Below are 20,165 nucleotides of genomic sequence, written 5' to 3'. Positions count from 1 at the left end.
AACTATAAAAAAAAAAGGTATAATAATATATAAAAATATATAACTTTTATTTATATTTATATTAAATATATTTAATTAATATTATTATATAAATTTTTAATATTAATTATTTAATAATAAAATAATAAGTTTATTTATATTTATTATTAATATAAATAAACTTTTCTTCTTTCTTTTTAAAAGTATTTTACTTTATTAAAGTATTAAAATAATAATAGTAAAAAATAATATAAATATTAAATTACTTTAAATTAACCTTATAATAAGGTAATAATTATATAATAATTAAATAAAACGTATAATATTATTATTACTATTATTATTATAGTTATTATTATTATTATTATTATTTTATTTAAAATTAATAAAAGGTTTAAACTTTAAATATAATATTAAACTTATAATAAAATAGCTATTATATATTTATTATTAATAATTAATTTAAAAATAAAAATAAAGGAATATATTTATTTATAAAAATAAAAGCTAAAAAAATTAAAAAATAAATAATTAATATTAAAAGCTTTTTAATAAAAGTATAAAACTTATAATAATAATAAAATTAAAGCTAAAAAAAAAAAGGGAAAAAGAAAAAGAAAAATTAATATTAAAAAGGTTAATAATATATTAAAAGGTATATAATAAATAAATAGCTTTAAAGTTATTAAATATTTAAATATATAAATAGGAATATTCCTTTAATTATTACCTATTTTTTATATATTTATAATCCTACTATTAAGCTATATTAAATAGTATTTCTTATAGGTTACCTTTCCCTAATGCCTTAAAGGTAAGGCATTTATAAAAGGAGGTACTCTATTAAGGAATATTATAGCATTAGGGTAAAAGTTACCCTAAAGGGTAGGAACAGTATAGAAATTAACTATATAAAGGTGTTTAAGCTCCCTCTTTATATTTAAGGAGCTAGGAATTAATAATATTAAACCTTTACCTATACCTTCAACCTACCTACTTCCTATATACTACCTACTAATGATCTAGCCTCACTCCGGGACAAACCTCCATGATAGGGCCCCAGGTCTGGTGGCAGTGATGGAAGTAATGCTGTTATTCAATTCGCATGTCCCGGGCATCATGAGCATATTATCTCGGTAGGCGAGACAGACAACGTCCGACAGACGTCTTTTCAGAATGAAATCGTAATCAATTTCCACGTTGGTTTTCGGAGTGCTGTCGAGAGATTCAATAGGATCATTAGGTAAGTATTGAGGAACCCAATACTTCCAATCTCCGTGTTGCATGATCTCAAGCCATATCATCTTTGGTTTGACAGAGGACACCGGGAAGAGGATGGCCCGTATGGAATTCTTGGTAGGCCTGTTTGCAAGATCAGAGCTGAAGCTAGCACATAGAAGTTTGTGGACCGGATAATCAGCCCGCTGGCATGGCTCAGAACAATACAAGGCACTCTTGCACCGAGAGCAAGGCTTCGCGTCTGGCTTGTTACAGATGAGGCAGGCTCCTGGTAGCTCGGAGCTCTCCATGATGTGCGTGTCAGATGAGTAGAAAGTGATTGAACGGGTTGAGGGAAAGGTTTGGTGGCATTGAAAACCTCCGGGGTTGGGAGAGTTGGAAGGATAGAAGAGAGTGGCAGAAAATCTGTGAAGTCAGCTTTATTTATATCTTCCTAGAAAACCACTAGATTGAATCAAGTCGTTAGAAGGAAGGTACGCGTGTGGTTACCTGGGAACCCGAGTAGTACATACGTGTGTACATGGATGCGTACTGAGGTACACAAGTACTTGACCAAAACACAGCAACACGATCCCAATTGTAGCCGGTACCGGGATATCTGTGTAGTTATTTTCAGAGAGTTAGGAAGTTAGTATCTCCTTTATGGTCATGTTGACCTAAAAGTAGGTAGGAAGACGCCATATACATGGAATGGTTACTGTTCGGTTACACATCGATGCGTTGTCATTGACAATGCCCTTTACTTGTCACACGCACTAAGCGCTGTGCCAGCTGAATATGCAGTTCGCCTTGCACTTTGGCCGTACGAAGGACCTTTGCAGGCTGTTCATGATCTTTTAGAGACATGCAGGCAATAGTTGAAAGTGAGGTTATATAGATTTCGCTTCTTGAAATAAACCCCAGAGACCTAGGGTGTTTAGGCTAGTAGACCAGTTATATATAAATTCGAGTTAAGCTACCAATAGCCAAGAAGGAGTTAGTTAGTTAAGGATTTATGTAGCCCTAGTTGTTTATTATAATCTGAATTGCCTAGGTTCCAAGCTCATAGTATTGCTGCCCTTGTTACAAAGGTCGATGCCTGTAGAATTCACACTGGAAGTAAAGATATTACTGTTAGGCTCCACACCGCACGGCTTTTTCGCTTGCCAATTCTCCAAGCCGTGTACGCCGAGACACTACGGCTCAGAATACACTTCTATATCATCAGAATGCTAGACAGAGTCGACATGAAGATTCGAGAGTGGTCATACCTAAGAGGAAAGTCATTATATAATAAGGGCAGAAGATACTAGGCTTGGAAGTAAGAATTCAGATTACAATGATCAACTAGAGCTATATAAGTCCTTAACTAACTAATTCCTTTTTAGCTGTTGGTAGCTTAACTTAACTTTATATATAATTTGTCTGCTAGCTTAAACCGGCTAGGTCTTTAGGGTCTGTTGTAAGAAGCGAAGTCTGTATAATCTCATTTTCCAATATTGCCCAATATTACCTGCATGTCTTAAAAGATCATGAACAGCCTGCAATGGTCCTTCGTACGGCCGAAGTGCAAGGCGAGCTGCATATTCAGCTGGTATAGAGGTTGCACGTGTAACATTATAACACCAACGACTGTCGCACATACTGATTCCGAGGTATGGAATAATGAGCAACCCATTGATCAGTTTTGGATTGGTAGGTTCCTCAAATACCCTCCTGCCCAACCCCATGAAGTTCCCAAACCACAAGAAAATGCTCCAATATTTTCGACGAAAGACGTGGAGGGATCGTGGATCCCGTATGGAGGTGGACCGCGTCAATGTCTCGGCAGGCACTTCGTCAAGCGCTAAATATGTTGACAACCGCTTTAATCGGGAGCCTGTCTGACATCTAAATACTCAGAGAGGGGCTAAACGCGAAGGAGGACTTTTCACTTAACGGCTTCGGTGGTGGTATGTCACATTCAGCTGGAAAGGTACAAGTGAGGATACGGCGTAGGCAAGCGGAATGAGCTCGCAGCTAGGAGAATCCTGTGGTTTCAATCATTGAAGTAAAATACCCAACGGTGGTTCCAGAACTATTGTAGACTGTTAAATTCAAGAACTCGTTGCTGAAAAGAATGTAGGAAATGCAAAATGGAGTTTCTCCTGAATATTGTGACTCGGGGAGATCTCTAATAATATAACAAGGGGTCTGTTTCAAGAAGCGAAGTCTGTATAACCTCACTTTCCAATATTGCCTGCATGTCTCTAAGAAATCATGAACAGCCTGCAATGGTCTTTCGTACGGCCGAAGTACAAGGCGAACTGCATATTTCAACCGGCACAGCGCCTTGTACGTGTGACAACCTCTGATCTAACATTAGCGAGGAGCTCTGGATCACGATATATATCAAAGATGGCCATGATGTACCAGTAACAGAGTTACGAGTTCTGTGATAAATATTAGCTCAAATTCTTCTAGGGATAAGATAGAAAGGCAATGCAGCTTTACGCCCATATCGCGTCGAAGTCTTGGGATGCAATGGCCGCGTAGTCAAAGCCACCCCAAGGAACATTTGATGTCGCTCCCTAAAGAAGCTAGAACCCCAGTAAGGATCATCTCCATCAGCATCAACGGCGGACTCAGTGAAGTGATCTCTCGCATGCTGTTGCCAAGCTTTCACGGCATTCAATGCCCTTTCTCATTCTGCATATGCCCTTGGAGCAAGAAACCACAGGATTCCTATCAACTGGATTAGCTAATGAGACAACAGGTTACTGCACCTATGCTGGTACTATACCTTGGAGGCATGTCTACAAATTGTGATCGAAGTTCCGAAAGCTCTCGAGGAAATCCGGGTTCAGGACCAAAAGGTGCGGGCCGCAAAGAGCATTGAGGATTGACATGGTAGCCTCATCTCCGACCATTTTCTTCAAATCGGGATGATGATCCCAGTCGGACCCGATGTGATCGCACATAGTGCGCAGTCGCTGCGTGATGTTATCTTTGAACCTATTCCAGAAGGGCGGAAGTCCTTTTCCTTCAAGGAATCGGACTAGAGACTCGTGCATGTGGTAGTCAATACGATTGCGGGTCTCTATGGTACTATCCATGAGGCACATGGCTGCCACCAGAGTCATCCTGGTCAAATAGACTCAGCACCCTCGTCGGTAGGCCAAAGGCGTGTCCAAGAGTGAATTTGACGAAAGGAATTGATGTGCACGCCCAGAAAGCTTTGAAGAGCGCCTTGACATTATCCGGTCCCCGGACGACGTAGAATTCTTGGTGAAGTATCTTGACGCGCGTAGGGTGCCTAGTCTGGACGAAATTGCTACTGAGAGTTAGCAACGACACTGTTCTAATCGGAAAACAAGGGCTTACTTCCTATCCAAGATGAATGCCTTTGGATTGAACAAATATGCGATGGGTAGACTTCCCAATAAGGGAACGACAGAAGGGAACGTTGGGGGATGCGTCCCGCATTCGCAACCTTCTTGAGACCCTGAGGCTTTGTGGCAAACAACAGCCTGAGTGCGCGTACCAGCAATAGCGAAAATACACCAAGATTGATTCCTCCATGCGAAAGAAGCTGCTAAAACATGGCTAGATTGGCTTCAATTGAAGTATGTCAATGCCTTACACCCACCCGCCTTATCAAATAAAACGAGCTACGGAGATCAGAGTTCGAAAATTTACGGGCTGAGTGAGACTTTTGCACTCACGTTTGCGTCCAGCGCCTCATTTTAGCCCATAACACCATTGCTATTAGCTCAGGGATCTGTTACATAGGTAGACAGCTTCGGTCACATTATCTACACAAGATAATCTAAGTACGCTTTACGATGCGACGAAAATTCGCAGAAACTCGATCATGTTGAACATAGATTCATTCTACTTCGTGTCGGTTTTGGTTTTACTATTGGTTGTTTTGGCGAAGTTATTGACTTTTCGCATCTCAGCTGATGGAACCCTAGCGGGAATCCCTGGTGTGCTGTGCCTGGGTATGCTTCACCCACTAACTCCCCGCCCTCCACTACTATATGTTGGTATAGCAAGAAACGTCATGCAGCAAAGGAAGTTATCATATGTTGAGCGTACTTTGGTAGAATTGGTATGTATTTTATTAGTAGTTGCTTCATTACAACACATATATTTCCATAGATTTTGCAGCACAATTGAGGAGGGTTGGCATTTGTTCTACTTACATCACCACAGCTAATTACACAAGCGACTGGGATATAGCTTCGGGTGGCCACTCCCTAACGCCCTGTGTTGATTTTTCAAACTGAGATGAATAAAGTAAAGCAGCAATGAAATAAATATATGTAGATTACTTCCAAGGGTAAAACGAAGGATGATCTGTGTATATCAAATAATACGGATTACTCACACATGATACCTGACCTTGAAGACCTATTCTCAATTGTGCCACAAATTTCGTGCAGTACCTACAATGCCGAACACCGACGCCCCTCGATTTCTTATTAAAGCGCCTTAACACCGGCTGTGGGCGTCATTTGAACCATTTGGTCGGACGCTGACATCTTATTATGCAAGTGCTGATCAGAGCCAGTTCCACTTCTAGGATCACAGGAATGCGACTTCGTTGCTCCAAAGGTCGAAACCCTAAGACATATCCATGCGAAACCGTGCGTGAGAAGGTAATAGAAGTTAGGTAAGCACGCGCAGATGATCCCGACGTATAATTCAAGACCGGACCATATGCCAACCTCAACAAAGTCCACTAGGCGAACATAGCAATCAGTACAGAGGATAAAAGCAAGCGTGTGTTTGAGGAAGCATGGCTTAGATATACGCAACAAGAGGAACGGTTATTTCGAGACTTACCCGTCGGGTTTCGTGACAGCGTGAAGCGGTTGATGGTCTTGATCCGGAAAAGGCTGACGAAAATAACACTGAAATGAAGTACATCAGTTCATGTTCCGTGCATAAATCCAGAAATACAATTACTTACAAGAGACCAAATGCGAACATTACGCCGGACAATATTCTCTTGCGTAACGGCAGGTTCAGTCGTACAATGAAGAATAATGGAATTAGTATGATCCAGAAGTCCATAGCAATTACGATGAAGGCTCCAGCCCAAAAGATACCGTTTGTACTGATACAATGGCCGTCATGTTCGCCATCCCACCCTGTCCAGTAATAGTCAAGAGGTGTACAGCCAAATATGATAGCGAAACCAAAAGCGATGCAGCATGCAATGATTAGCACAAAGGTGAGTCGAATAAGTAGGCGTGCCATCTTGATGTGACCAAAAATGCGATAGTAGAAGAGAAGAATCGATAGACGAACGAGGTCACGACTTGTGATGTAAAGAACGAAGAGAGTATATAAGGCCTTGAAAATGATCGTGATATCGTCAAACTGGATATTCCAGATATCGGTGCCCAAGCCACGAGGTTTGACTATGAGTTCACTATCAGCTTCTTGCGCTATCAGAGAGGACAGTGTCCTGGTGTACCTGCCAAGGCAATGGCTGCAAAAGCAACGCTCCCAAGCTATAGACTGTTAGTCAGCGCTATGCACATGAACCACACAATTAGGGGAGGACGTACGAAAGATAGAGCAACGACGAAATCGTCCCACCAGAGGGGTACCCTGGTGTGCAGCCTCGCAATGACACGCAACGACACGCACACAGCGGAGACAGTCACAAACGCGATTAAGACAGAAACATAGGAATGATCTACTCGCGGCGCGATACCACAGAGCGTAGAGGTCAAGTTTTGAGTGGTGAGGGTCTCTCGGATTGTACAGTTCTGGGTGATACAACCTGTTGCTCTGGCGTTAAGTTCTTGATTACTGCATATACACGTTTGGTTCGTTGCAATACAAGTCGACTCCCCAATAGCACTAATCAAGCATGTTACCTACATGGTGTTAACGGACAGAATCCTAAGAAGCTTGTGACGAACATACCGCACACTTGGGGAGAGCTGCCGCTAGCATCGCCAGATCAGACATTTTCAGAGTTGACGAGATAGAGAAGGTCCGAGTTGACTTAATCCAAGAACATATCGAGGAAACAAAGATGAGTCACAGGAGCTCTATTATGTATGCATAGCGTTGTCCACCATCACCGTAGCCTGCCTCGTTCCAATCCCAAAATAATTACTCGCAAAGCTCTGGTGACGAATGAACGTGTTAAGCATGGTGCACCATAGTTAGGGATGGGGTACTGCATCATTCCACGTTGGGCAGCTTTTGGCATGCGGGGATTGGATCAAGCCATCGGAAGCAGCTGCGTTTCGGTCGTATCCCATCAGGCGAAGTAGGATCCGGGTCAATCACCATTCGCCGACCGATGTATAAAGGGTGCCATGTGTCTCACCACACGTGGGGGATTATTGGGGCTGAATTGGGGGCCGGATCTCGATTTTTCCTTCCATTGGCCGCTTTCGTGAGCGAACATGGCAAGTATTAACATTCAATAGCACACTTGACTAAAGTATCAGAATTCGAGGACATCCTATAGCGCGGGGAAAAGAAGAGAGGTATTGAGGCGGGGTAGAATGCCGCGACTATCAGCGCTGCACTTTTAGATTTAGAATGTGAAGTACTATTTTAACTTATAAGGAGGTCTACGAAGTTGTGGTAGTTATAATATGGTCTAGTAGCAGGGCTTGGATTGAAGCTTTTGATATTACACTAATCTGCTCTGGCTGTGAGGCGCCGTGGCTTGCCCTTTGGTGGCTGACCTTGACTCTATATATAACTGGATCGGCCTTTGCTAATCTCCCAAAAGCGTCATTATGTCTCATTACGCGAAGTTTGTATGACCTCAATTTCAATATTGGCTTCATGTCTCACTGGAGAGACCTTTGCGAGGTATGCGCCTGTAGTCGTACGCAACATGTATATACGGTCCGTAGTTACGCGCAACGGTAACTCCAGTGACACTTCTACGCCGGTACGGTACACCGAATCCTGAAAATGGAACCGGCTAGAGCGATAGGACCGGTTATCCCGGGTGTTTCACGATAAGACATCCGGCCGGTGCTGATTCCGCGCAGGACGCTTACTGTACCGGTATTATGATAAGAGTGCATGCATACGTCACTCTACAGGCATGATCCTGAGGGTAGTCTAGAATACCTAAGCGCCAGGCCAAGATCGAAGAGTTTCCCAACTCTTGGCCCAAAGTAAGCCACCGTGCGTAATTACTTATATAATGACATCACAACCATCGCTGAAACGTACAGCTTCAGCACGCCAAATCCATTAACATGCCGAGTATAACTGAGTTACATTTCAATGCGAGGAATACGAATGGTTACAGCTTACACAGATGTTTCAGATCGTACTCACTCCAATACAAAACGGAATGCGAGCGCGCGCACTCAACTTGTTGCGGATGCGATCGTCCCCAGCTGAGAGCGCTAGGCTCCTGAACGTACGCAGGGACCCATTCACACTTTACCCCTTTTAAGCCATTCTGAGGATCATCCCAGGGATCGACAGATTCAAGGACATCACGGCCTTCCATTTCAGGTCAACAGCTCCAACGCCATCTTCCCCGTGCTGGCAGGAGACGATGTGAATCGATATTTTATTTGAGACGGCTACAATTGTGTAGCCTCCATAAGCGGCTGCTTAGATAGACACAAATAGATATAAACGCTTCAGGTGCCCATCGGCCTCCTTAAGCAATGCTACCATAGACGTACACATCGTTTGCATTGCCCCTTATCCTCCAACAATTTTGAACATTACCAAGTAGTATCACTCACGATGGTTCGCCTTACGGTTACTTCTGCAGCCCTTCTTGCAGCCTCTATGGCCCAGGCGGCCTGCGTCGGCCCAGCCGTGAACCAAGCGACCTTGGATCTTATCGCCGAGTTCGAGGGGTTCAGTCCCGACGTTTGTAAGTGGATTGCACTCCCTCGGTGATCATAAGAGGGAGATCTCTCTAACAATTGCTTAAGATAATGACCCAACTGGTAACCCAACTGTTGGCTATGGACACCTCTGCCAGCAAGCCGGCTGTGCTGAGATTCCTTATTCCATCCCGCTTTCGGAGGCTGATGGCAAGAGACTCCTTGCCGACGATGTGATTGTAAGACTTACGAACTAGAAGCATCTTTCTGAGGTGCACATCTTGAACGATCACTGATGATAGAAACCTATAGCCGCCTCAGAACTGCATTACCCAGCAGACCGCAGAGCCAGTGACCCTTAACGCAAACCAGTATGGTGCACTGGTGAGCTGGGCATACAATGTCGGCTGTGGTAACTCAGGATCGTCGAGCCTTATTGCGCGTCTCAACAATGGCGAGGACCCGCAGACTGTGATTGCTTCCGAGCTACCACTATGGAACAAGAGCGGCGGGCAGGTCTTGCCTGGCCTTACGAGGAGGAGGGCTGCTGAGGTCGATCTCGCGAACACTGCTTCCTCGGACCCCGCTCTTCCGGCTGGAACGTGTTAGAATATGAGATCTCCCATCAGCTTTCATACAAGCTTTTGTTGCTATTGAGCAGGTTTTATAGTCTGAGCGTGTATAATACAATTTGCCAGGCGGAAGGACTCGAATATCAGGCTAAGATAGATGTATACTTAAGACACAAGTATCACCACGATTGTCATACACGATTCGCAAGTCAATTGTCTATGAAATGGGCACTTTCATTTGCTGCGCCTGGAAGAAGAAGACGGAGAAAATGGATAGGGAAATTCAGTGCAGACCATGTATCACAAAAAATGTTACTAGTGGCGGAGATTCCATCAGTATGTTCATCCGTGATGTCAGAGGTTAAGGCACACAGGGTCAGGCATCACATAAGAGGCGAATCCTATAGGGTAGACGGAAAGAGGGAACTCCTTATAGTTATTTATGTATTTCGTAAGTACATAGTGTAAAGTAATTCATAGGAGACCACAGTATTAACCATTTCTGTTTCCGCGCCCTACCTAGTAAGGGATCATGACCTGCGAGAGATGAGAATTTCAACCCCACTCAATTAGCCCCCTAAATCATCCTTTTCGTATAGATCTGGATCAAGCCAATATGTTTATGTTCGCATCTGAACTACTAGCAGCACATTAACAACTTACTACACTGGATACAACCAGAATCAAATTAGCATGGCACGCAATGCAAGGGTGATGATTTACGATGTACGTACGCATTTCCCTTCATTAAAATGCATACCAGGATGAAGCTACCACTATCAACTAATAGACAATTGAATAAGACATCGTTTGATCACGAGTGCACCATTATAGACGTAAGGTGAGGTTAGTAGGTGCAAGTAGGTAGATATAAGTCCATCAATCGCCCAGTGTCCGATGATTACCGGGGGATGATAGATATAGTTATGATGGAGAGCCATATAATAACTGCACTCGCAGGTAACTTAAATTTGAAGAAAACGATTTAACCTTCCTCATGTGATATACCCTCGTCGACGAACATGTGTTCCGCTTGATGCATGCTTTTGATAAGTTGATCGTTATTCCTTGCCGAAACTCACGCATAAAGATGCCCCCATAGCGGTGCTGCCACTCCACCAGCCTCTAGCGTACTGAAGCCAAGATGTCCCACTAATGCTGGATCGTGGTCAAGTTCAGCGTACCATTTCGGGGGCATATCAATCACGCCCCAACGTAATTTGCTCTGCACAAGTTTCTCAAGGTAAAGCCCATCCATACTGCTGGTAAGCAATTCAATATCTTCATTTCGGCCACCTAGTCGGCTGCCAGATTTTGACGCGCCGGGAGCTAAAGGAGGGGACGGCGTGGCATCTCTGAAAGCCCCTGCGTCAGTGGTATCGTAGGATGGTCTAGAGACATGGCAGGCAGCTGAAAAAGCCAACGAGTTGCATCCAGGGATAACGATATTTGGCGGCAATCGTCTAATACAACTCCAAATTGGTGGAATAAGCGCTAGGACGACCGCAACTAATATCAACGTGAGAAGAGCTGCCGGCGAGTATCCCACCAGACTCACCGCGTCGGGCGGTAGGCTAGTGTCACGGCGTAATACGTCATAAAAGTAGTATCCTACAAGAAAGTTAATTTCCTTAGGTTATATAGTTGATACGAATTGAGCGAGAAGGAACATGCGAATCATTATCTTGAACCAATATAGTTGGCCGGTTCAAAATAGCCGTAGAATTTCGTGTGTCGGGCATCATCAAGTATTTACTCACCTCCTGTATATACCGTGACAAAGATTGTGTTTGATAAATTCCAGTGAAGGAAAATACTAAATGTTATCAAGCAAAGGCTGTACCGATATGGTAGTTGAAGCCTATATGTAGATAATTGCTGGCCCTAACAAAGTTAGAATGGCTGATGGTGATTAAGGATAATTGGTTGCGGAGGTTTACTTTTGGGTCAGTGACTCGCAAAGGGGAAAACTTGATGCCAAACTGCGCCCACTCAAGGGCCGATTGAAGGTGTGTGAATATATTGTTATACTATTAGGCAGAGACCCGATTAGTACTCGCAACTGAGAAGATACGGTTATTGCCTTGATAATTGGGCTTACTGCGAAGTAACAAAATGTCAGCAGAAGCTGCGGACTGTTCGCTAATACTACGGCAGTTATGATGCTGAAGTCGAGCGTTATGAGGGGGCTATTATCGCTCGGAAAGAATCCTCCTTGATCTATCTTGCCGCTGTATCCATGATATGCAAATTAGCTTGCACCTCCCTTTACTGTTACAAGTAAATTCGGAGCACTTACTTGAGTGTGCTATGTGCAGCTATAATAAACAGGCCTATAGCAAAGCTGATCCCGATTATAATAATTGAATAGCTCATAACCCAAGTAGACCATGGAATAGCTGCAGCCCATCGTTTCTTAGAGCCATGCCATGGTCTTGGTACTGATGAGTGAGATATGGAACTATGAATTTTTTCATAGCCTATAGTACAATACCCGATGGTAGTATTATCAGGCTTGGTAATGAAAGAAGCAATAGCATCACCGTGGGTTATTAATGGTACTTGTTTTGCTTGCCCTAGGGAAATTGTAATCAGAATGGCAGTAAATGTTTTGACAGCCACAAAGATAGTAACAAGTAATAGTAAGATAGGTGATACAGCAACCTCTAGATTTCAGAACGACGTTAGTCCAGTCGCATTAGTGAGTGGAACAATAGTAAGGTAGGACATTGATTGTGGGAGGGTTGAGGATGTACGCCTTGTAACGGGAAGAACATACGGCAAGCAGTTTCCAGCGGTTTCGCTAAACAGTGATCAATACTTATATCCAAAGCTGAACGCCGAGGTTCCGAGACCGCATAGTGCATGCTGAGATTGCACCCTGAATATGGATTTCTGATGGCATCAATATCACAAAAGCTGTAGCTCCAACCCCTTCCATTCTGCATGTCGAAACCAGGTTCAGGGAGGACCTCTCCACTAAGCGCTGCTATGCACTGATTCCAACACCCGCCAGGCGAGTTGTATGTTGTTGCTGGCCGTATGTTGCATTGGGCATCAAAGAAAAGATGATTTGCTTGTTTTGGGGGAATATACTTGTCCCAGAAGAGCCTCTGATCTTTTCCAAGATCCCACATGTTGTCACGAATCCAGCCGCCGGGTTTATTAGCAACCAGAATGACATCGCCATACTTCTTCATGCCTCTGCAGGATGCGTATACTTGCCTGCATTCGTTAATGTCGAGCTTCTTCCATGTTTCCACTTGCGTGGCCAAGGCGGATAAACTACTCAGAACTGGTGCGTCCTTGTCAAAATACTCCGAGGAGCTCACCGAAGACCCGTAGAAAGAGGCAGTGAAATGGGGCGCCCAAGAACAGTGGTCGCCGACGTCACTCCAATTTGAACCGTGGGGAGATAATCCTGGGAACTGGAGGCTTGCTCCTGGAGGAAAATAAGCGCCACCCTTTATAAACTCTTCGGTTGCTATTGTAAGATGAAAGTTGCCACCACGGTAGTCCGTTTTAAAGACAGTTGAGTTGAAGAGGAGATGAATGGGAACAGAGCTTAAAGCTAGGATACTATAAGTTATACTCAGGTTAGTTATTGTTTAACGTGAAACCTACTGCCCTGGTTTTCTAGAAACCGGAGAAGTAAAATAGGTGATAACATCCGAGCGGGTACAGAATTTTCTATAGGGTGACCTACGACCAGCACCATCTCTTGAATCTAGAGAGGTTAAGAGTGTTGCGGATTGAGGAGACCCCTATATCCAGCCAAGCTCCTTTAGAATGAGCCCGATTGATGTCTTCTCTTGAAGGGGAATTAAGAACCTGCATGAAGAAGTTGCTAGAAGCAAGCCTACCATAAGATAACATCAGCTTGAGTAGGTTAATACCACCCAGTGATAGAGGTACTGCAGGTGTTCTACTTTCGATATACGAAAACTAGTAAACTCGCAATGTCTGCCATACGTAAGAAAAAATGACGTACTATTTTTTGCGCAGTTAGCACTAAGCATATACAGCACTGTCCGTCAGCAGCACTAGTAGATGGTGAATTGAAATGAAGAGCTCACCACTAGTGTTGAGACTGCGTTAATGAGCAGGTGTAATGCAAGATTGATGGCTGTTGCATTGCCGCTGTTACAATCTCCAGAATACAACAAGAGTGCTGTTTGGGCGCCGTGGGACAAACTTATACCGGATAGGATTATCATTGAGATAGACAAAAGTACCAGTATCGTACAGTTGACCCTGGCGGACTTCTTCCATCCAGTTGTATTGAAAGGGTTGATGGTACCCATGATGAGTAGAAAGTTATATAGCCGGTGTGAAATTTGTATCCCTTTGTTACCTAGGTTATATTCGTCTTCTGGTCCAGTGTCATCTCGAAATTCTCCTATTGGACGTCACGAGAAGTTGAAAACTAGCCCAACACCCTTTCTATAAGTGCAACAATGGAAGATAAGTGAAAGCTATCCACAATATATTAAGCCTGCTCGAGCTGCAAAGGCCCTTGGCTTAGGTGACTCGTCCTTGTCTTTATATACAATTTCGCTGCCTGTCTTGGCCGCCTAGATCTCATTAATCTGTTTCACGACGCGAGGACTGTGTAACCTCACTTCATTAGTTGTTGTCTGTATGCCTGGAAGGTCATCAGTAAGCTGCGCCACGCTCATAGCCGGAGGCAAACTGCATGTTCGGTTGTACGTGCGTGCAACGATAACACTACCTCGTCAGCGGTTGTAATGCTCACGTATAGTCACGGCCCTCTCACATCAAACGTTAAAACATAATGTTGGAATAGCTTATGCACCGCCCCAGGATCGACGCCACGCATGGAGTATCAGCTTACATGTATGACGCAATATCCGTATCAGATCGGACAGACAAGTAGGCTGATGACTGCCTACTTGATAGAACTGCTTACGGTATCACCAATTCTTACGGCGGCTTTATGAGCATCCCACCAGCAAAACAAGCTTATTGGGCCTATTAATATAAAAGGCATGAACCAAATAATTAGAAATATATACCAAAGGCATGAATATACGCACCCGCGGTCCGTGAGGCTTCGACGCCGGCTGAGCGCCAGGGGGTGCATCGTACGCCTATACATGCGGGACCCCTATTAAGGCATATAGTTCGTATTTGGAAGTGAGACTATTTAGCCAGTGCTTTTATGAGACATATACAGGACTCAAGTAGTTAAGAAGGCTGATCCATCTGTATAAGGAGTCCTGCTAGAGCTGCAAAGGTTCCTGAGGTTCGTTCAGGGTCCCCTTGGCCTTGATGGCTACCTTGACTTTGTATACAACTGGTAAGGCCTTTTTGACAACATCTGAAGCCCTGAAATGCGTGTTGTGCTAGCTAAGGTTGTATAGCTTTACATATAAGTGCAAATTGTATGTCTTACTAAGGGGGTTTGCAAGGTATTCGCCCGCGGCTGTCGGCGACCTATATACTCAGTCATACGTACGCGTAACATATGTTATTAGCGGTTTAAAATATGGCAAGCAGGCGCAGAATCCGCCTTTCAGTACTCTCCTTGTTTCTCTTAGGGTATCAGGTTGTAACAATTATCCGGCGATTATGAATAAATCTGTCGCGGAGTAGTGGGTATGCCGTATAAAGACCGCTAATCTTGCATGGCGTCGTTTTTTCCGTGACAACATCATTCTCTTTTAACGTCGTGCACTAATCATCAGATTGCTCATCTTGAGAAGCTCTACGAGTGACTCGCTGCGCTACAACACAGGCTCTCGGCACGCCGTGATGCTGAGCACTTCTCATTCATGCTTATATCTTCTCTAATACGCCGATCAGGCTCTCGAGCTCGCATACCACCGACTCGTAGACCGTGCCTTGCAACTGCGGGTTGCCCAGGTCCGAGCCTTCTCCAAAGTCGCACTCGATGCACTTCTGCGTGAGTGCTTGGTACCGCGGTCCTAGACGGCCGTTTCGGGCGGCCAGCTTACGAACGGCCACGACATCGTTGACGGCATTGGCCAGGGGGTCCCAGCGACCGATTTGCAGCAATGCAATACCGAGACAGTAGAGGGATAGGTTACGAATGCCGTGGGTCAAGAGCGCCGTCTCGACTTCAGGGTCCAAGCAAAACGTAGATGTATCAAAGTTGAGCGTCTCGAAGTCGAGCCGCGTACCTATGTGAAGGCTCTTCAGGCAGTCACTGAGGTCTGTGGTGCCAATGGTTGAGGAATCGGGGAAGTAGGATAGGTCAGAGAGTGACCAGTACTGGCGCCACCATGGTGTCCAATGAAGTTGCAGGTGTCCTTTTGCTAGTTGCAATACAAGACGAAGCTGTTGGGTGACGCCTAGATCCGCATCTAGGGCATTTTCTAGAATTTTGAGAAGCGGTAGCGCTTTCTTACCCGAGTCCGATCCTGACACTTCGCCATACATAGCGCCGCCAACAGTGAGAGCGTGCCTAATGCTGTCAGGTGTATCAAGAAAACCCACAAGCTTGGAGCTAGGTTCTGCCAATCTGAGCAACGCTCCGCAAACGTTATGCGACTTTCGTAAGTCAATTGGCTCTCGTAAGCTCTCGACGGAATCAGCTTCTGTTAGCATAGTCGATTGTTGAGGCTGGTCAACTGTCCCGACTACCATTTCCGTGGACCCGCCTTGGGAGTCTACCAAAGTTGTTTGGAAGGAATATTCGGGCGGCGATGGTGGTGGTCTCTCGAGTCTCTTTAGCCATCGATCGGACCCAAGTCTTATCCGTTTCAGGGGTTGCACGTGCACATCGGATAATGTCAACGCTGCGTCGACACGTCCGATGGTACAATCAGCTCCCCTTGGTGGCAAACTTTGGGGCCTGATAGATAAAGTAAGAGCATTACTGTCATCATATCAATATCTGTGACTCATATGCGATCATGGATTATGGTTTCTTACCCATCGGGAGAGAAACTGTTTCCTTGCGCACGCTGCAAGATTATACGCATATCATGGCCACTTCCACAGTTCAGAGCGAGTGCCATGTAATGTTCCGTATGCTCAACATCTGTACAGGACCAACAGTATCTCAAGGCATTATAAAACGACTTTGCGTATTCGCCCCTGATTCTATATTCTTTTGGTATTCGTTTTTGACTATGTGTTTTCGCGAGTATCTGGCTACTTTGGATTTCTTTCGCCATTCGACGCAGTCGTTTGAATTCTTGGTTGAGCTCTTTGAGATAATCGATATTCTCCTCATAGTCTGTCTTGTTTGATAATAGGTCAAAGGCTTCGCGAACCTTTTCGGAGGTAGTAAGCTGTATCTGTGAGTTAGTACACTTTGATGAATCAAGTTTTGCGTCTTGTTGTACGGTATGGACGTACCTTAACATCTTGCTTGCCAGGGTGTAACGTGCGATTGAGTTCTCCATCTAGGGTTTTGAGTTGGCTGTGGATCTCCTCAACGATTTCTTTGACCTCTTCAAACTTGCGACCTAGATGTTCTTTAAGTTTCTCATCTAGGCTGGGGTCGCTCCAGAGCTCGCTCTCGCCGTCCTCAAGCATGAAGACAACATCATCTGGGTCAGCAACCTGCTGGAGAAGCAGGTGGCACTCGTCTAAGAAAACATGCGATTGGGTGGTGAAGCTTCTTCGTAACCTTCGAATTGCTCGATCATGTCCACGGAGTGCTTTTAGTGTTGAACGAACGGCCTTCAATCCCTTAATGGCTGATAGAACAAGTGGTGTTATTCCCAGAGCGAGTGAAATAGGATCGGCCATTGTGACTTCCACCTGTTTTCACGAAGAGTGGAGGAAGATCTGGTCTCAAGATGAATGGCGAAGCAAAGAGACTTTGTGAACTCCATAAGGGTTGCGACCGTTATAGGCTTCTTGTGTGGCTGTACATCGCATTGTTCTGTAGGCTAAACCCCGCAGATCCCCCCCTCCAATGATGTCTGATGGGGGCTGACCGATGGACGCTCACCTGCATCTGCAACCGCTGCGGAGAAGCAAGCACTGCCACATAATGAGTCGGTCGCCGTCTTTCTCTTACTTGAGCTAGGCTGGACGAAGCCGACGTTTATTTGACAAGAAACCTATATTCTCATTATAGAGTGTTGTAGCCAGACGTGCGCACGAAACGTCATGGACCCTCAGATTCACGAATGGCAAAAAGCCGTTCTACCTAACCCAGACGAAGAGGCGATTGGCATTGCGAAGGTGTTTTCTGATTGTTCAGATCTTTGGGGGGCCATTACTCAAATTCTGGCCCAGCAACAATGGATACAGAAGGGTACCATCCGCAAGCTTAAGAGCGCTCATAGCTATATCTATCTCTGGGCTGATGGCTACGGTGTCCCAAGCGGAAAATTTGAAGAAAGGTTGAAGAACTCACAAAGAGCAGGGGACCTAACAATCAGGCTTTTGCAGAACATCTGCCGAACTTTGACACATGGTACGTGTCGACGAAATGACATACTTATGATCGCCAAGTAACCGTTCATTAGAATTAACGCCAGTCGTCACCTGTCTATCTACTGTTTCTTCTGAGGATATAACGAGATTATTGTTGACAGCCGCAGATCTTGCTCTCACGTCTGAAAGACTCGCGGTGCTTGTTCAAGGAGATAATGACAGTGATTCATCCGAAGATGGCGAGGCAGTAGCGCCCTCAGAGTCTGTACCTCATGAGAAGCTTTTAGACGATATTGCAGACGATCTGAGAAGTGATGCCCAGTGTCTTTTGGACCTTGGCTCCAGGTTCGAAGAGCAGGTGATGAATCCCATTGCCAGTGAAGCAGCCGCTAACCCCTCGAGTTCCTTTGATGGCCGGTTATGCGATACTTTCATTGAGAGGATTATTCGTTTTTACCCTCAATGCGAAAGCAATCTAGCCGGCCGCCTAGGGGAGGCAAACTGGCTACGATTTTTGAAGATTGCAGGATTGAAGCCCCGGGCGAGCGACGACCGAGCGGTTCAGGACAAGGATATTGAGAGAGTCAATTATACTCCAGACAGCGATTCAGTCGAGTTTAGATCAATTGTCGATGACCTATCCATCCGAGGGCAATCGCTATTTCATGATTCTGGTCTGGGAACTGCCAGCCATGTCAGTGCAAGCCATCTGGATACGAACGAATCAGGACCGACCCGCAACCATCCACCGCTGCCAGAGGGTGCTATTCAAGGAAAACCTTTTCACTGCATAGCCTGTAAAGATCATGTTACGATAACTACTGAGGATGAGTGGAGGTATGCCACAGAAGGAGCTCTTGATGTCCTATTATGGTATCAATTTCTAACTTTCCTCAATAGGAAACACCTGCTTCGTGATATTGAACCATATGTTTGCCCCGTGCCCGAGTGTGGTGCGCCCCCTTTCCCAAGTGTCAAGTTATTGGAAAGACATATGTCCATTAGCCACGCATTTTCCACCATTTGGCGTGATTCTAGATGTCGTATCTGCGGAAAGGACGTCAATACCAGACTACGAATTATCCTACATTTGGCCGATCACATGGAAGCCATTGCTCTTTCCATTGTACCGCAAGATCCTGGGATCGAAGTTCACAAAGCTCTAGCCACAGACTCGCATGAAAATAACGAAGTAGCAACCCCTAGCTCTAACCCTGAAGATAGTAAAATATTACGAGCTACGCGAGCGAAGGTCAAAACGGGATGCAATCAGTGCAAGTAAGAATTCCCACCAGGGTTCCAACGCATTAAACGTAATGACTAATGGTCTGTGAACTTAGGATGAGACGGATTAAGTGCGATGAACAGGTAGAGTTGTCTTTTTCCTTAGAATCATCCTTTGCCCACTTCATTTTGTCATATCAGCGAGGAATCCGGTGCTAATTTTTCGAAAAGAGGCCCTCTTGTGGAAACTGCGCGACGAACAAATTAGTCTGTGGGGGCTACCCTCCACCATCACGCATACTGCAGGCAAAAGACGATAGCAAGATCCCTGAGCTGCCTTCTTCACTGAATCATCCGCAAAATGCTAAACCACAAAATAGTAAGGCACGGGACCTTAGCGACGAATGGTTTCCACTCTTCCCAGACGCTGGACCACCCGAATCTACATTGGATAAGGACTTCGTTAAAGACATAATCCTTCATGGAGAGCTTAGTCCTTCCCTTGATAATGCTTCTAACAAGCCACCACTGCCAACATCGACTGTTTTAGACTCCTTCGGCTCTTTCGACCCTTCCTCTTGGTTTGATCAATCTGGGGATATTGGTGCAGATTCATTGTTCAACACCCATGCCCCATACTCTCTGCCCCCAATCGTAGACCCAGAGTCACTCATCTATGACAATACCCGTGGTTATCCACAGCCCGGTATCACACGGAGGAGGGACAAGCCTTTGCCACCCATCATTGTTGATGAGCCCCAAGACACGGTTGCAATGAAGCGGGCGCGTAACACGTTGGCAGCACGAAAGTCCAGAGAGCGAAAGGCTCAGAGGTTAGAGGAGCTGGAGGAGAAAATTGCAAAGCTCGAACAGGAACGCGATAAGTGGAAGAATGTCGCTATGAAGCATGGGGCTGAGCTGCCTTGATAGGTGTTGGCTGCCACACTTAGCTTACCTAAGTACTATCAGC

General features: G+C 44.9%; 8 protein-coding genes across 8 annotated transcripts; 3 read left to right on the top strand and 5 right to left on the bottom strand.

The window, feature by feature from the left end:
* Positions 1-941: 941 nt before the first annotated feature.
* F5B22DRAFT_628302 (uncharacterized protein) lies at positions 942-1,940 on the bottom strand. The gene has a single exon (XM_047976409.1). It carries the CDS (start codon positions 1,506-1,508, stop codon positions 1,008-1,010), a length of 501 nt encoding a protein of 166 aa, XP_047825597.1. The 5' UTR covers positions 1,509-1,940; the 3' UTR covers positions 942-1,007.
* Positions 1,941-2,696: 756 nt separating this feature from the next.
* F5B22DRAFT_628301 (uncharacterized protein) lies at positions 2,697-3,438 on the top strand. Its single transcript, XM_047976408.1, has one exon. It carries the CDS (start codon positions 2,730-2,732, stop codon positions 3,045-3,047), a length of 318 nt encoding a protein of 105 aa, XP_047825596.1. The 5' UTR covers positions 2,697-2,729; the 3' UTR covers positions 3,048-3,438.
* Positions 3,439-3,992: 554 nt separating this feature from the next.
* Positions 3,993-4,921, bottom strand: F5B22DRAFT_651863 (uncharacterized protein; the record flags this gene model as incomplete). Its single annotated transcript, XM_047979527.1, has 4 exons — positions 3,993-4,241; positions 4,300-4,510; positions 4,561-4,791; positions 4,902-4,921. The coding sequence occupies 4 exons, from the start codon at positions 4,919-4,921 to the stop codon at positions 3,993-3,995; spliced, it is 711 nt and encodes a 236-aa protein (XP_047825595.1).
* Positions 4,922-5,280: 359 nt separating this feature from the next.
* Positions 5,281-7,785, bottom strand: F5B22DRAFT_628298 (uncharacterized protein). The gene is made up of 6 exons (XM_047976407.1): positions 7,123-7,785; positions 6,759-7,073; positions 6,665-6,701; positions 6,155-6,608; positions 6,028-6,095; positions 5,281-5,923 (listed from the first exon to the last, which is right to left on the bottom strand). Exons 1-6 carry the CDS (start codon positions 7,165-7,167, stop codon positions 5,664-5,666), a joined length of 1,179 nt encoding a protein of 392 aa, XP_047825594.1. The 5' UTR covers positions 7,168-7,785; the 3' UTR covers positions 5,281-5,663.
* Positions 7,786-8,405: 620 nt separating this feature from the next.
* On the top strand, positions 8,406-9,977 carry F5B22DRAFT_628294 (lysozyme-like domain-containing protein). The gene is made up of 4 exons (XM_047976406.1): positions 8,406-8,596; positions 8,655-9,067; positions 9,129-9,259; positions 9,333-9,977. Exons 2-4 carry the CDS (start codon positions 8,935-8,937, stop codon positions 9,627-9,629), a joined length of 561 nt encoding a protein of 186 aa, XP_047825593.1. The 5' UTR covers positions 8,406-8,596; positions 8,655-8,934; the 3' UTR covers positions 9,630-9,977.
* A 693-nt stretch (positions 9,978-10,670) lies between these two features.
* On the bottom strand, positions 10,671-13,896 carry F5B22DRAFT_640008 (uncharacterized protein; the record flags this gene model as incomplete). The annotated part of the gene is made up of 10 exons (XM_047977800.1): positions 10,671-11,203; positions 11,410-11,476; positions 11,533-11,622; positions 11,694-11,823; positions 11,892-12,258; positions 12,372-12,460; positions 12,602-13,034; positions 13,101-13,171; positions 13,308-13,423; positions 13,669-13,896. 10 exons carry the CDS (start codon positions 13,894-13,896, stop codon positions 10,671-10,673), a joined length of 2,124 nt encoding a protein of 707 aa, XP_047825592.1.
* Positions 13,897-15,051: 1,155 nt separating this feature from the next.
* On the bottom strand, positions 15,052-17,455 carry F5B22DRAFT_529482 (uncharacterized protein). Its single transcript, XM_047972722.1, has 3 exons — positions 16,940-17,455; positions 16,511-16,872; positions 15,052-16,454 (listed from the first exon to the last, which is right to left on the bottom strand). The coding sequence occupies exons 1-3, from the start codon at positions 17,333-17,335 to the stop codon at positions 15,392-15,394; spliced, it is 1,821 nt and encodes a 606-aa protein (XP_047825591.1). The 5' UTR covers positions 17,336-17,455; the 3' UTR covers positions 15,052-15,391.
* Positions 17,456-17,535: 80 nt separating this feature from the next.
* F5B22DRAFT_529407 (uncharacterized protein) lies at positions 17,536-19,822 on the top strand. The gene is made up of 4 exons (XM_047972721.1): positions 17,536-18,011; positions 18,064-18,808; positions 18,872-19,249; positions 19,312-19,822. Exons 1-4 carry the CDS (start codon positions 17,702-17,704, stop codon positions 19,412-19,414), a joined length of 1,536 nt encoding a protein of 511 aa, XP_047825590.1. The 5' UTR covers positions 17,536-17,701; the 3' UTR covers positions 19,415-19,822.
* The last annotated feature ends 343 nt before the right edge of the window (positions 19,823-20,165 follow it).

Source organism: Xylaria bambusicola (genome assembly GCF_022495145.1).
Source record: "Xylaria bambusicola strain CBS 139988 unplaced genomic scaffold F5B22scaffold_75, whole genome shotgun sequence".
NCBI classification, from domain to species: domain Eukaryota; kingdom Fungi; phylum Ascomycota; class Sordariomycetes; order Xylariales; family Xylariaceae; genus Xylaria; species Xylaria bambusicola.
Note: the sequence above shows the minus strand (reverse complement) of the source record. Positions and strands in the feature narration are given on the sequence as shown.

Coding starts and splice junctions, on each gene's coding strand:
- F5B22DRAFT_628294 (XM_047976406.1), top strand. CDS start 8,935: ATGGTTCGCCTTACGGTTACTTCTGCAGCCCTTCTTGCAGCCTCTATG. Junction 9,068..9,128: donor GGGGTTCAGTCCCGACGTTT/GTAAGTGGATTG, acceptor CAATTGCTTAAG/ATAATGACCCAACTGGTAAC. Junction 9,260..9,332: donor TCCTTGCCGACGATGTGATT/GTAAGACTTACG, acceptor AGAAACCTATAG/CCGCCTCAGAACTGCATTAC.
- F5B22DRAFT_628301 (XM_047976408.1), top strand. CDS start 2,730: ATGAACAGCCTGCAATGGTCCTTCGTACGGCCGAAGTGCAAGGCGAGC.
- F5B22DRAFT_628302 (XM_047976409.1), bottom strand. CDS start 1,508: ATGGAGAGCTCCGAGCTACCAGGAGCCTGCCTCATCTGTAACAAGCCA.
- F5B22DRAFT_628298 (XM_047976407.1), bottom strand. CDS start 7,167: ATGTCTGATCTGGCGATGCTAGCGGCAGCTCTCCCCAAGTGTGCG. Junction 6,609..6,664: donor TGCAGCCATTGCCTTGGCAG/GTACACCAGGAC, acceptor GTGAACTCATAG/TCAAACCTCGTGGCTTGGGC. Junction 5,924..6,027: donor GCTGTCACGAAACCCGACGG/GTAAGTCTCGAA, acceptor ATGTTCGCCTAG/TGGACTTTGTTGAGGTTGGC.
- F5B22DRAFT_529407 (XM_047972721.1), top strand. CDS start 17,702: ATGGACCCTCAGATTCACGAATGGCAAAAAGCCGTTCTACCTAACCCA. Junction 18,012..18,063: donor CTGCCGAACTTTGACACATG/GTACGTGTCGAC, acceptor ACCGTTCATTAG/AATTAACGCCAGTCGTCACC. Junction 18,809..18,871: donor ACTACTGAGGATGAGTGGAG/GTATGCCACAGA, acceptor TTTCCTCAATAG/GAAACACCTGCTTCGTGATA.
- F5B22DRAFT_529482 (XM_047972722.1), bottom strand. CDS start 17,335: ATGGCCGATCCTATTTCACTCGCTCTGGGAATAACACCACTTGTTCTA. Junction 16,873..16,939: donor CTGGCAAGCAAGATGTTAAG/GTACGTCCATAC, acceptor TCACAGATACAG/CTTACTACCTCCGAAAAGGT. Junction 16,455..16,510: donor AACAGTTTCTCTCCCGATGG/GTAAGAAACCAT, acceptor ATATGATGACAG/TAATGCTCTTACTTTATCTA.